Below are 12,888 nucleotides of genomic sequence, written 5' to 3' on the forward strand. Positions count from 1 at the left end.
GTCCCTTTGGAACCTAAAGCCCACAGGGGAAGGGAGGAGGTGAAAATCACCAAGGAAGTTTGGGGGATTGGCCAGGCAGAGGTGATTCTTACCTCAAATCCTAATATGCAACCCAAGGAAAGGGCGAGTCTAGCAGAAGTCATATGCCCTGTTTGGCGAGAGGGGGCTGGGTAGCTGTGGTGGAAGGGTATGCTAGAAAGAGGGTCTGAGTCAGCCCCAAATCTGTCTTCACTCCCAAGGGATGAGGAAAGACATGGGAGGGTTTTCTATGCTTCCCCGAGAAGGTGGCTCTGAGCAGTCAACGTGAAACGGTGTTGTGTGGGTGAGAAGCATCTGGATTATCTATCTGGCCCTGGTAGCTGAAGAATATGAAAGTGTTTGCAAGCTTTGGTCGGTGCTGAGCCAACATCTGGCCGAATGAGTGAAATCTCACAGAATTAGATGTTCATCTCCCTAGATGCCCTCCACTCTGATAGTCCAGAACCTGCCCCTGAACCTAGATTCTATTGGAAAGGAGAGGAAAAGGGTATAGTGAGTAAGAATTCTTAAATGATTTAAGTTGCATTATTAAAAAAAAGTGTCTGATTTTTAAGCCAAGCAAATTAAACATATTTTACGTAGAAGTCATGAGCTCCGAGTTAAGTCATAGAAACATAAAATTTCATTTCTGCACATTTGTTTCCTAAAAATATGAATTTTTTTTACCATGTATTGTATCTGGCTTTGACTTTCTTAATATCAATGATGGGGCAGAACTATTAAAGTGTGTGTGTGTGTGTGTGTGTGTGTGTGTGTGTGTGTGTGTAAGAGTTTATAACATTTCCCTCCACTCTCAAATTTCATGACAGAAAATGCTGGCATTGCCTTTTTAACTTTCTCCTCTGAAAACCTCCCAGACTCAGTGCTTTCTGAGGAAAAAAAGACAAAAAATGAGAAATGAATGCTCCTGACAAAATCAGTCAGAATAGAAAACAAACCTTGTGCCCAAGAAGACTGTGGGGCAAGGGGCGTGTGGGGTCGGAAGTGCATCAGGAGCGAGGGCTGAGTGATGGGGAAACAGAGGTAATCCCGCGTCCACACAGCCTTGGATCAAAGAGAGAAGAGTTTCAAAGGCTCCTGGGGATGGGAGAAGGATTGAGAAGAGGAGAGGATGTGGAACTTTAATAAGGCTTGTGTGGATCATTTATAATGGATTATTCTTTAAATCTTTTCAGGGGCACAGGTAAAGGTGAATCCTCTTGTTCTAGATGCGTTCCTTTAAATGCAAACCCATTCTGGGCCTGGACTGCATATGACAGCTTTCCAAGGGTTTCACTGAGGTCATCACCAGAGCACACAGACGCCTTTGCCTGTTTCTTGCCCTGCCTCTATATTTCAGGCCGCTGCTGATCTCACCGAATTTTTCTTTTATCTCTGAAGGCTTGCTCTCTGTCTGCAAACACTATTTTTATCCAACACTATTTAGCACCATTCTTTCTTTGTTTCCTCCACAACACACTGCCTTGTTAAGTTCCATTCTTCTTGAGCACTGCCACATTCGTTCTTCTTCCTTCACTGATCTGTTTAGGCATTCATTGTAACTGTACTACAGGCAGAATGTTGAGGAGATATAATAATTATAAAATGTTTGGCTGTGAATTATCTGTTCACATTTTATTCTATTTGTGTGTGTGTGTGTGTGTGTGTATATGTGTGTGTGTGTGTTAATCCTCACACAAGTCTATTTTTTCCATTGATATTTAGAGAGAGTGGAAGGAGGAAGGGGGGGGCAGAACGCAGAACACATCAATTGGTTGCCTCCTGCATGTGCCCCGACAGAGCTGGGGCTAGAAACTGCAACCCAGGTACATGCCCTTGATGGGGAATGGAACACGAGACTCTCTGGTGCGTTGGCCAATGCTCTAACCACTTAGATATACTGGCCAGGGTTCTGTTTACATTTTAATTTAATAATTATAGCCAGTGTCTATTCATATCTATCCACCTTAGACTGTGAACACTTAGAAGGAAGGGAATTAATCTATTTATTTTTTTTGTGTGCAGCCCCTCCTAAGGTAATGACTATAATGAATGATGAAAATAATATTGAGCCTGCTATATATACTTGCTTAGAAACCTTAAAAAAAGATGCCCAAGATTCAGTAGCAGTACAAAAAGATTAGTATAGATTTTTTTGGCATTAAAATGGATTTGACAGACAAATGATTTGCCACATTATTTCAGGTCAACACTGGGGATAAATGCTCAACTGCTGAGAAAAGTTATCGAATTTTAACAAACAAATATAATCCTTCTTTCCAGGGAGCGTAAATTGTGCTGTCAGCTAAAAGATCAGGGTAAGGACTGCAATCAGAAGAGCAGACATAAAAAGCTAAATTTAACTAACCAAACCAGCCACCTCTCTTGATCTTAACACAAAGAGGGAGGTTAAATGGAGGTTAAGAGAGCCTACCAGAAAGTTTGATTGTTGACGTCTTCTTGTCTAAATTTGAAATGTGTGAGAAAGTAGAGACATTTATAAATCATGAAGCAGTTTTGCAGTTTCCAACAAATCAGATCCAACTAGGAAAGTGAAAATGGTACATCTTCTGGACTATTGAAAATGAGTCAAACATTTCTAACTGGCTCTGGGAAAACCCTATTAAAATATCAAAAGGCTGGGATCAGCCAAAGAATATGAGAGAGGAGGATGAAAAGCAAGATAAGAATCAGAGGTTTTGTGAGCAAACAGAATGGCAGCCTGAATAGTGTTCTATTTCAGAACCCAGTGTCTGATGTATCTGGGAACTTAATCCATTTTGTCATTAATTTATTCTTGCAATATGGGCCCTGGATAAGAGCTTTCAAGAAAGCTTTATGGGACAGCTAATCTGATTTCTCTCAGTAGATCCAGACACACACATTTATATATTTTCTTCAAAATTTATTGATTCATGCCCTGGCTGGTGTGGCTCAATTGGCTGGAGCGTCATCCCTTACACAAAAAGGTGGTAGATTTGATTCCTGGTCAGGACATATAGCCAGGTTGTGGGGTTCACTCTGCAGTCAGACATGTGTGAAAGGCAACTAATCTATTTTTCTCTCTCACATCTCTCTCTCTAAAATCAATATTTTTAATTAAAAAATATTCATGTTTATTTGCAAGTCTTAACTTATAACATTTTTTAAAAATATCTTTTTATGTGTTTTTTAGAGAGAGGAAGGGAGGGAGAGAGAGATAGAAACATCAATGAGAGAGAAACATCAACAGTGAGCCTGCAACCCGGGCATGTGCCCTGAGAAGGAATCGAATCGGTGACCTCTTGGTGCATGAGCCGATGCTCAACCACTGAGCAACACAGGACAGGCTTAACCTATAACATTTCTATTTCAAGTCTGTAAAGTAATATTTATCTGTTTAAATGGCCACAAAAACGTGCAGGTTCCTAGTTTCCTTACCCTGTGAGACGTTGGAACCATCTTATTATTCATTACTGCAAAAACTAGCCCATGGATCCAGGTACCCACACAGTGGGTGTGTACGTGCAATCTGCATGTAGTATGTTAAACAGCTAACTAGCCTCTATGAACGTTCTAACTCATGAGGAGGGAATATTAGGGAAAAGAGGTGGGTAGAAATAAGAATTCTGGCTGCAAGTTTTAGGACCAGGAGAGGAGAATTTCTCTTTGTGTGTATTTTGTCAGGATATGTGGTGAGACTGAGGAATAGAGAGAATGGTTAAGATAAAAAAAGGAGAAATTAAGTGCTGGGGAGAAAGAAAGACTGGTTCATTAGAATTGCAAATTAATACCTGGGTCACAGGAGGCCAGGAAAGGACATTTTCCTGGGAAAAGGACAGGAGGTTTCACTTGGCACTAAACCGTCTATATGTGGGAGAGATGAAAAGGAGGAGAAACAGCACATAGCAGGACTAAAAGGAGGTGAGATGGTGGCCAGGGAGGCTATACCTTTCACATACTCCATCTCAATGCCTGGAACAAAAATTCAAAGACAGCCTCATCCCATAGGGTAAATAGGAAATCAGACTGGCATGGTACTGGATAGCTTACTACTGCTGTGGGATTTATTTGTTACCAAATCATGAACTGTTAACGCCTTGGGGTAGCTTTCCCCAACAGCAAAGATGCATTGTGTTGTTTCTCTAAGTGTCCTCTCCATCGCCATGAAGTTGGAAAGCATGCAACTGCATCTCAGGGAGGTGTGTGTGTGCTGAGGTGGGGAGAAGGAGGAAAAGAGCAAGTTTAAGGTGACTCTACTTAATGTGGACAGTTTCAGCTGTGCGTCATCTCTCTGGCACCAGCCTCGGTGTAGGCAGAAAGACAGAAGACATGGTATTCTTTGGGGGAGGTGCTGGGGAGGGATGGGTTATGGGTGAGGTTAAGCACCTAGGTGTTTGGTGCCCAAGCTATTTTGGGAGGTATCTACAGAAGAGAAAGCATCTGTCTTGACACTAGAAGCAGAGTTTCTGATCGGCTACAAATTGCTCCTGAAAAACTGGCAAAGCTTCTTCCACTGTAGCTTCACTGGACACCTGTATAGCAATGCTCAGTCTCATTTTCAACCTTCAGCACACAAGGACCCTCTCATCTTAGAGAGAAGGGCAGATTAATGATCCGCGTGGCTGTGATGGAAAAGGCCTGTATCTTTAAAGATCATTTGGTTGTCCGGGGAATAGCATAGGAGCATGGGCTGGAGAGGGAGAGGGTGGGGAGATAGTGAAAACAACCACTGATCTTAATCTTCTCTGAGAATTTCATAAGCCCCTTTCATAAAAGTCTCTTTGGGCCTGACTGTCAGCATGGACTTGGGAAGATATAGTTAGAACCCTTCTTTCCTCTGACCATTATCTCCTTGATTATGAGAATGATTTAAAATGGTTACCTACCAGGCAGGTATATGAAAAATAATCATGCTAGTTTAGTATGTTGGCAAAGTCTTAATCTATGAAGCTAGGATTTTGGTGGATAATAAATTTATTTAAAAATATTTTTAGTAAATAATTATTATTATTTTTAGGAGGGTGTGGGACAGGGAAAGAGAAAGAGAAATGCCGGGGTTCTTGGCCCAGCATCAAGAAGGGGTCAGGAATCTGGAGAAGGCTGTGTGTAGATTTTAAATAAGAGTCCAGAGACGAAGTATAATTTTGAAAGGCATTTGGGGGTCAGAGGAGCTTAGCTAAAGGAGCTAAGATCCAAGATCTAAATTCTCAGGTCTCCTCGTCCCAGGACCCCATGCTTTTTATTAACACAATTTGTCCTGAGGCAAGGCAGAGATATACACTTTAAAGGGTCAGGGTTTGGTACAGAGTCCATTGTCAGAATGGGGGAATCAGCCTACGGCTGTTCAGGTGTTTGGCCAGTAGGAGGCAATAACATGTAGATTAAGATGCCTTTTAGCTGTCTGGCAGCCAAGCAATAATCCCTTTTCAGGTTTGGGGAAATGCCTTCAGCCATTCCCAACAGGTGACTACATGTGTGACTCAACCCTGTTGAGTCCCCAAGTTTTATCAACCTTTTGATGAAACTCTTGAAATTATGACATGCTGGAATTGGTCTCCGGCAAGAAACATCAAAATGAGAGTGGAACATCCATCATCTGCCTCCTGCATGCTCCCTACCAAGGATGTGCCCTGACTGGGAATCCAACCAGCACCAGTGCACAGGATGATGCCCAACCAACTGAGCCACACTGGCTAGGGCAATACATTTATTTTTATACCCTTTAGTCTAGGTCCTTTCTATTTTTAGGTGATGTTTTACCCTTCTGATATTTCCTGCCCTTCTTATCCTACATATGAAATTTGAAGACTCAGTTTTAAAAGTGAGTAAAGGATAATAGAGCTGATATCAAAAGGGAACACAGCTACACAACCTCAGTTTCTTCTTATGTAAAAATGAGGGAATTGTGCTCTATAAGCTTTAAGTTTCCTTTGAACTCAAAAAAAGTCTAATTTTATGAAAGTTAAAAAAGTACTTGAGAGACATAGAGGAAACTGTCTAACTAGATAGCAATTCTAGAGTGCTGGAAGGCAGAAAAAACTCTGTATTATTTTTGTTTAAATGAATTAGATAAGAGTCAAGAGAAAAGACTATTGGGAAATAATAGCACAACCAGCTGTTTTAATCAATGAAATAGGTCATATAATTGCATGGCTTATCTGTTCAAGTGGACACTCAACTCCCTAACAAAAACAAAAAGGTATTTAAACTCTCAACTGCCTCTTAAACAAAAGGATGGATCTTCCCAGCCAGTGTGGCTCAGTGGTTGAGCATAGACCTATGAACTGGGAGGTTCGATTCCTGGTCAGGGCACATGCTCTGTGCCCTGACCAGGAATCCTCAGTGGAGGTGTGCAAGAGGAAGCTGATCAATGATTCTTATTTTGGTTTCCATCTCTTTCTCCCTCTCCCTCTCTGAAGTCAATAAAAGTATATATATTTTTAAAAAGGTGAATCTTACATTAAATAATATATAATGTAAGATTCTCTGCTGTCCTTTTTTTGTAGCTAATCACATGGCTGATATTTTGGTTCAAGTGAGTACCTGACTAAAGGTAGACCTGGAATTGAGTTTGGACACAGGGGCTAAGCAGAGAGAGCTGGTTGTTCTTCATTATGGAATGAGAACTTGACTTCCTAGAGCAATATGGGAGGGGAAAGTGAGAGAGAGAGAGATGGAGAGAGGAGCTGGCACAATGACTAGAGGCAAGGGTTCTATGTGGCCTAAAGCAGCCAGTGAAAGAGCCCAAACTTCCCATCACAAAGAATAATTTATAGACATTTTTTGAAAGCACTGATTATTTTTAAAAGACAAATTCATTATTATGGAAGATTTAAGAAATATAGTGACCCTAGTTAATTTAGATAGTATTTAAATAATTATACAATGGCCCTAGCTGGTTTGACTTAGTGGAGATGGTGCGTCTGCCTCTGGACTGAAGGGTCAGGGAAACATGTCCAGGTTGCAGGCTCAATCCCAAGTGTGGGGCGTGCAGGAGGCAGTCAATGATTCTCTCTCATTATTGATGTTTCTCTCTCTCTCCCTCTCCCTTCCTCTCTGAAATCAATAAAAATATATTTTTAAAAATTATACAATAAATCTATGTAACAAAAAAATCAAATATCTAAAATGTTGTACAATACATCTACTTAATAGGATAATACCGATTCTAACCCAAGTAGAAGGAGACCTCACTTTAAATGGTCTTTTTTCCACTCAACCGTTATCTTTGATGTGATAGAGAACAAAACCTGAATTTGAATATTCGCAACTTGTCCCTGCTTATCTCCAAAGAAGGAAAAGAGCATTTGGTTTCAGTAATGGACTCTTGTTATTCCAATCCGGGTGATGGGTGAAGGTGCAGAATTGAAGATGAGAGAGTATTGGATCACTATGCGTAAGACAGGAAATACAGCTACTGGGGTTGTGAAGGTAATTAGAGAAGAGGATATCCAAGAGGAAGGAGAGGTAAGCTAGCACAGGAATTAAGTCCATATTTATTGGTACTTCCTACGTCTATAGTTCTGTGCCATGTGCTGCAAACAAATACACTTTCTAAGCAAAATCCTGAGGTCAGAACATATTGAGTCTATTTTTCTATACATTCAAATTATTTACATGTGTATTCTAATTCATCGGTTATTGGTGTGCACTGAGAAATGTATATAAAGCAGATGGTACTAGCTCATAGGAGGAGGTTCATAAACACCAAACATGGATTTCTCAATCTTCCCTGGGTTGGGGAGGGCCTCACTCTAAGGTTGTAAACTGTTTTTGTTTGGATTTACCAATTCTGTGACCTGGGGCTGGTCAATATTTCTTTATCATGTAATCATTAAAATGGAGAAGTATCGAACTTGTCCAAAGACCAATGCTAGATCAGGAGAACTGTCCAGGTCCCTTTTAATTATGTTATTATAGCTTTAGAAAGTATTAGAACCAAGTCATGTTTTACTAGCATAGGCCTTTCAAAGACACAGACTTGGATTGAAATCTTTTTTGCAACACTTACTAGGGGGCGATGCCAGGTATGCTACTTAATATCTTTATTTTCTGTTTCTTATTTTGTAAAGTGAGAATTCTCTTAGGGTTGTTATAGGTATAAAACCAGATAACACTTGTAAGGCATTTAGCACAGTTCATAGTCTGTGGAAAGTAATCAATAAAAGGTAGATATCAAAACAACCACACCCAAAAAAGAACAAAAACAAAACAAAACAAAAAACACGAAAAAAACCAACCACACCCATAACCACAATCAGAGAGCTTGAACTCAAAATTATATACATGCTTACAGTTTTATTCAGACAAAAATTAAATCTAACTAGAATACCCAACTCTAGGCATTTCACTTTAACAAGTTTGTCCTAATGTGTGAAATTATGCTTGTAAAACTGTTTAGTTCACAAATTTGATAACTTGTTTTCCTTTATATGAATGATGATGAGGCACAGACTTGTTAATTTTCTATTTGAAACTTAAAAATTTGACACTATATTCATAGTAAGAATAATACAAAATTGTTAGCAACCTTTACAAATATGAGGTGAAATAGAAGATACTTCTGAAAAGTTTATTCTTCTATCTTTTGGAGGTGGGCAAATACATCAGTATTCTACTTTTCCATGCATGAATGTTCTGTTTTTCATGTACTAGTGGACTGTTCTGGAAAGACTCTTCCCTCTCCTTTTTCATGGTTAAAGAAGAGAATTGCTAGGAGACATGCCAGTGCCAGGACCCAAGGCAAAGACCAGATGGTCTTATAAGTATCCACTTGGAAACTAAAATCGAGGACCTTACCCAGTCCTTGGCCCAATATTAAAGTGGGTTCAGTTAATATTTGAGCCCCTTTTATGTCCTGTTTCCTCACTTGTTCCTTTGCTATCCAAAGTATTCAGTAAAATGATTGCTTTTGCTGAATGATGCTGTTTAGTAATGAGTAAAGCAATTGCTGATAAGGACTTGTGATATGACTCTTTCTGGGGATTGCTTTTGAACTTTGCAGTATTATAGGCTCCTAAAAAGTTGCAAAAATAGTTCAGAGAGGCTCCTTAACCCTTCACCCAGCTTCTCCTAATGGTAAAATCTTATGCAGCCTTGGTATATTTTCAAATCTGGAAATTAACATTGGCACAATACAGCTAACTAGGCTATAGAGGATTTTTTTAAGAATGAAAAATCCTCAAGGTTTAAAGGAAACCTTTTCTGACTCTTAATGTTGCTACTCTTGGTGTACGCTTCTCTCACTGTTTGGGAATCCTAGATTAATATTCTGTCTTCTTCACTCTCCCCCTTTAGTGATCACCCCTTGGTCCTACTGCTTATTAGAGTAACTGGCATCCAATAAGTAGTTTTGGTTAAAAGGGCTACGAATAATTGCTCAAGTCTATAAAGGGCTTTCTGTTTTTAAAGCCTTATTATACACATTATTTCTACTGAGAATGTTCATGGTCTCGGGGGAAAAACATGGACTTTGAAAGCATTCAAATCTTGGCATTTATTGTCTTGAGCCAAATGTCCTTGGGCTTGTCTCCCTCCTGTGCTTAATTGTATCTATATAATTGAGTCGTTTTGAAGATTCAGGGAGGTAATTTATGTAATAAAAAACTAAAGATAGGAGATCTAGGAGGTAGATAGGGTAAAAGATTTTACTGCCATTTTACAAAATAAGGCTCAGAGTGGGCAAGTCGTTGTCAAAGATCAGCACCTTAGGTCAGCTGTCTTCCATGACAACTGTTCCTAGGCAACAGGAAAGTGGATTAAAAAACAAATAAATAAACATAATTACAACAACAATCATGGGATTACAGAGATTTAAGACTTTGCTTTTGTCACTGTTGATTTCTTTTGCTATATGTGTAAGAAATCTTCTCTTAGGTGGTGCTGGGTGATGAGATAAATTAAATGGTGAATCATGGGTGTGGGTTGCTATTCTGTGGTTAAATGCCCCTCCACTCCACCTACCCAGTTGACACTAATATAGCCAGGAATCTTGCTTGCCAAACTGGGCATCAGATGTTTATGCCCTCATTCTCCATGGAAGGCATAGAAGGATGAGAACATGGAGCTCTCAAGTACTCACATTGCATTACAAAAACATCGTAAATCAAAAGTAATTAAATTTTAAAAGTTGGAAGGTTTTAACATTATCATCATCATTATTAACTATTTTCACCCCCTCCCCCCTTTATAGCAAAAGAACAAAAACCCTTTTATTTTTTCCTGGTCCAGGATCTAATGTGATACATTTAATTCTTTAATTATGTTTGTTCCTTAGTATCCTTTTTTCTTTTTTTAAAAAAAATTAATTAAATTTATTGGGATGACATTGGTTTGCAAAACCATACAGGTTTCAAGTGTACAACTCAACAAAACATCATGTGCACACTGCATCATGCGTCCATTGCCCTAAGCAAAATCTCTTCCAGTCCCCTTTCCCCCACCCCCTTTGCCCACTGCTACTTAGCCCCCAACCTCCTAACAACCATTTTCTATTTCTGGTCATCAAAATAATGTTTTATTAACAAAAGACAACATGTAAGCATAGAACCTTTTTTACAACCTGAAATGATGGTAGCACATTAGCCAAAGTTACTTCTCAACTTGCCCTGAACATCTTTTACATACATACCCTTGAATTTCTCATGCGTATTTTGGAAGTACTCCTTTGGCTTCTGTGATCTATTCATTTTATTGAAATGCAATAGGAGATGGAAGAATACGTTATTGATTAATGAGGAAGTTGGTGGCAAATCTCAAAAACTCTGATAGCTTAAGCACTTGCATTATAATGAGAAACATTCAATTTCTGGTGGGGTTTTGCAATTTCACCCCTCCCCTCCTCCCAGTTAAAAAAACGGGAATGTCAGTAATCAAGATAACATATGGAGACAGCGAGGAACTGGAACGCTTCTCCAGGATTCTGAGTAATTTTTTATTTTTACTTTGATGCTCTCACCTTTGACCATTACAGTGAGATATACCAGAGTTCAGAAGGCGAGAAGGAAAGACAGGAAAAACATCACTGTGGTATGGCACGTGGGAGAGTTTGGATTGAAATTTACTCTGAGCTGTTCCTCAATAGGATATCTTCGTGTAAACAAACTTTTAAGAGATCGAGGAATAGAAACATGCTTGGGAATTCTCCATTTGTTAAAGCTTAATCATTTCCAGCATCATAAGGTATTAAAGGTACCCAGAAAGTTTTCTTTCTGATTCACTTTGACTTTGTCATAATTTATTACGCACGAAACAAAAACACTTGATTTCTACTTACAGAATGTAATTTAACTAGGCTTTAATGCAGAACGACTCTTTCCCTTGATGAAAGAAAATTATTCTGAAAAATAAACTACAGCACACAGAGAGACAGCAAAAACTGTCACTAAACCAAAAGTCAATGTCCACTGGGACCCCTCGTGTGTCTGTGCCTTTTATGGCTCTGCGCTTTCCCTTATTTTTCTTTTAAAGGAACAGCGAGGAACCTTGCAAATTAAAAAAGGAGTTTTCCGAACACATTTCCCTTTGAGGAGGCACATCTATGATATCAAATCACAAAAGACTAGGAGAGGAAACGTTACAACGACACAGAAACTGGAACACATGTAAAGACTTCCCGGGATGTTTCAATGGGCATATTTCTTGAACTCAATCTCTTTAGGGACTACTCTTCTTGAGATACTACAAAATTACTTACAAAATATTGTTAATACCAGTTAGACAAATTGGTTGCTATGAAGCATAGGTTTCTATGCTTGCTAGTCTTGCCTAACTACTGACCGACAATATGTTCCAGTTTTTAATAGAAATACCAGACATGTATTCAGAAGAATAATTCTGAGGTGAGATTACAATTTCGTCAGAAAAAGCATTGTCATCTTAAAAGCAGAAACGTAAGCAACACACACTTGTACTTGTGATAATTTCATAAAACACTAAGGAATAGAAATTCAATCCTGAGCATACTTACAATATTTTCCAAAAATCAAGATGTAGAAGAAGACAGGACCAGATGTCATCTCTTCCTTTCTGAGCAACTGATTATGAAAAGTGAATACAATTTCGTCCTGGTTTCTGAGTCGCATACAGCTCACGGTGGTTGTGTGCTATTTCTGTCTGCAATCTTAGCAGCTATAAAGCAGTCCTCTTTCCTTTCTCTCTCATTTCCTCTCCCTCTCTCTTTCCATTCCCTCTTCTTCTCTTCTCCCCCCTCTCTCCCCCGCCCCAGAATCTCTTCTTCTTACCGTCCTCTCTAAAAGTCTTAATATCCTTTTTACACATACGCCCCACACACCCACACGAACACTGACAAAGCTGAGCAGCGAGGAAAAGTTTCAGACAGAACATACAGGCTCTTCTTGATGCTAAACATCTTGTTTCCATGTCTGCGACATCTACAAATGAGGGTGTGCACAAACCCTGACTAATGTCCGAACTGATCAAAGTCACACCACAAGAAAGAAATTGAGCTGGTGATATATTACCAACAAACAAACAAAATCTACCGCGCCCCCCCTCAGCCCCCTCATGAGTTGAAACTAGGAAAAAAACAGAACAACAAAAACCAGGGCAAAATGCCTTTGTGGAAGTAACAAACGGTAAGGTAAGAATAAAGTGTACGTCATTCTTCTATGATCTGTCTGAGTTTAGACATTTGAGTGGTAAGATATTGTTTGAATAAAGTACAAAGGAATAAAAAAGAAATCTTAAATTTCCTTGGGCTCGTGAGTTTTACTGCAAGTGGAGACCACGACCTGTCATGAGTTGTGGGGAAAGCCTTCCTGGGTTTGAATCACAGCCTGTTACACAGAGAAAGCTGAGCACTGGCGTTCTGGAGGGAAATACCTCTCCAGGCAGGTAGCTGTGTGCATCAGCCCAGCGCATACTGAA

General features: G+C 39.4%; 1 protein-coding gene across 1 annotated transcript in view; it reads right to left on the bottom strand.

Annotated features, from left to right (window-relative positions):
- Window positions 1-12,069, bottom strand: part of RXFP1 (relaxin family peptide receptor 1) — an 84,927-nt gene extending 72,858 nt beyond the window's left edge. Inside the window, exon 1 of the mRNA XM_070415403.1 lies at window positions 11,969-12,069. Within this exon, the coding sequence (XP_070271504.1) occupies window positions 11,969-12,017 (49 nt within the window). The 5' untranslated portion in view covers window positions 12,018-12,069. The remainder of the gene's footprint in view (window positions 1-11,968) is intronic.
- Between the last annotated feature and the right edge of the window lie 819 nt (window positions 12,070-12,888).

The sequence above is a fragment of the Myotis yumanensis genome, unplaced genomic scaffold (genome assembly GCF_028538775.1).
Source record: "Myotis yumanensis isolate MYYU_CA2020_CCGP unplaced genomic scaffold, mMyoYum1.0.hap1 SCAF_5, whole genome shotgun sequence".
Taxonomy (NCBI): Eukaryota; Metazoa; Chordata; class Mammalia; order Chiroptera; family Vespertilionidae; genus Myotis; species Myotis yumanensis.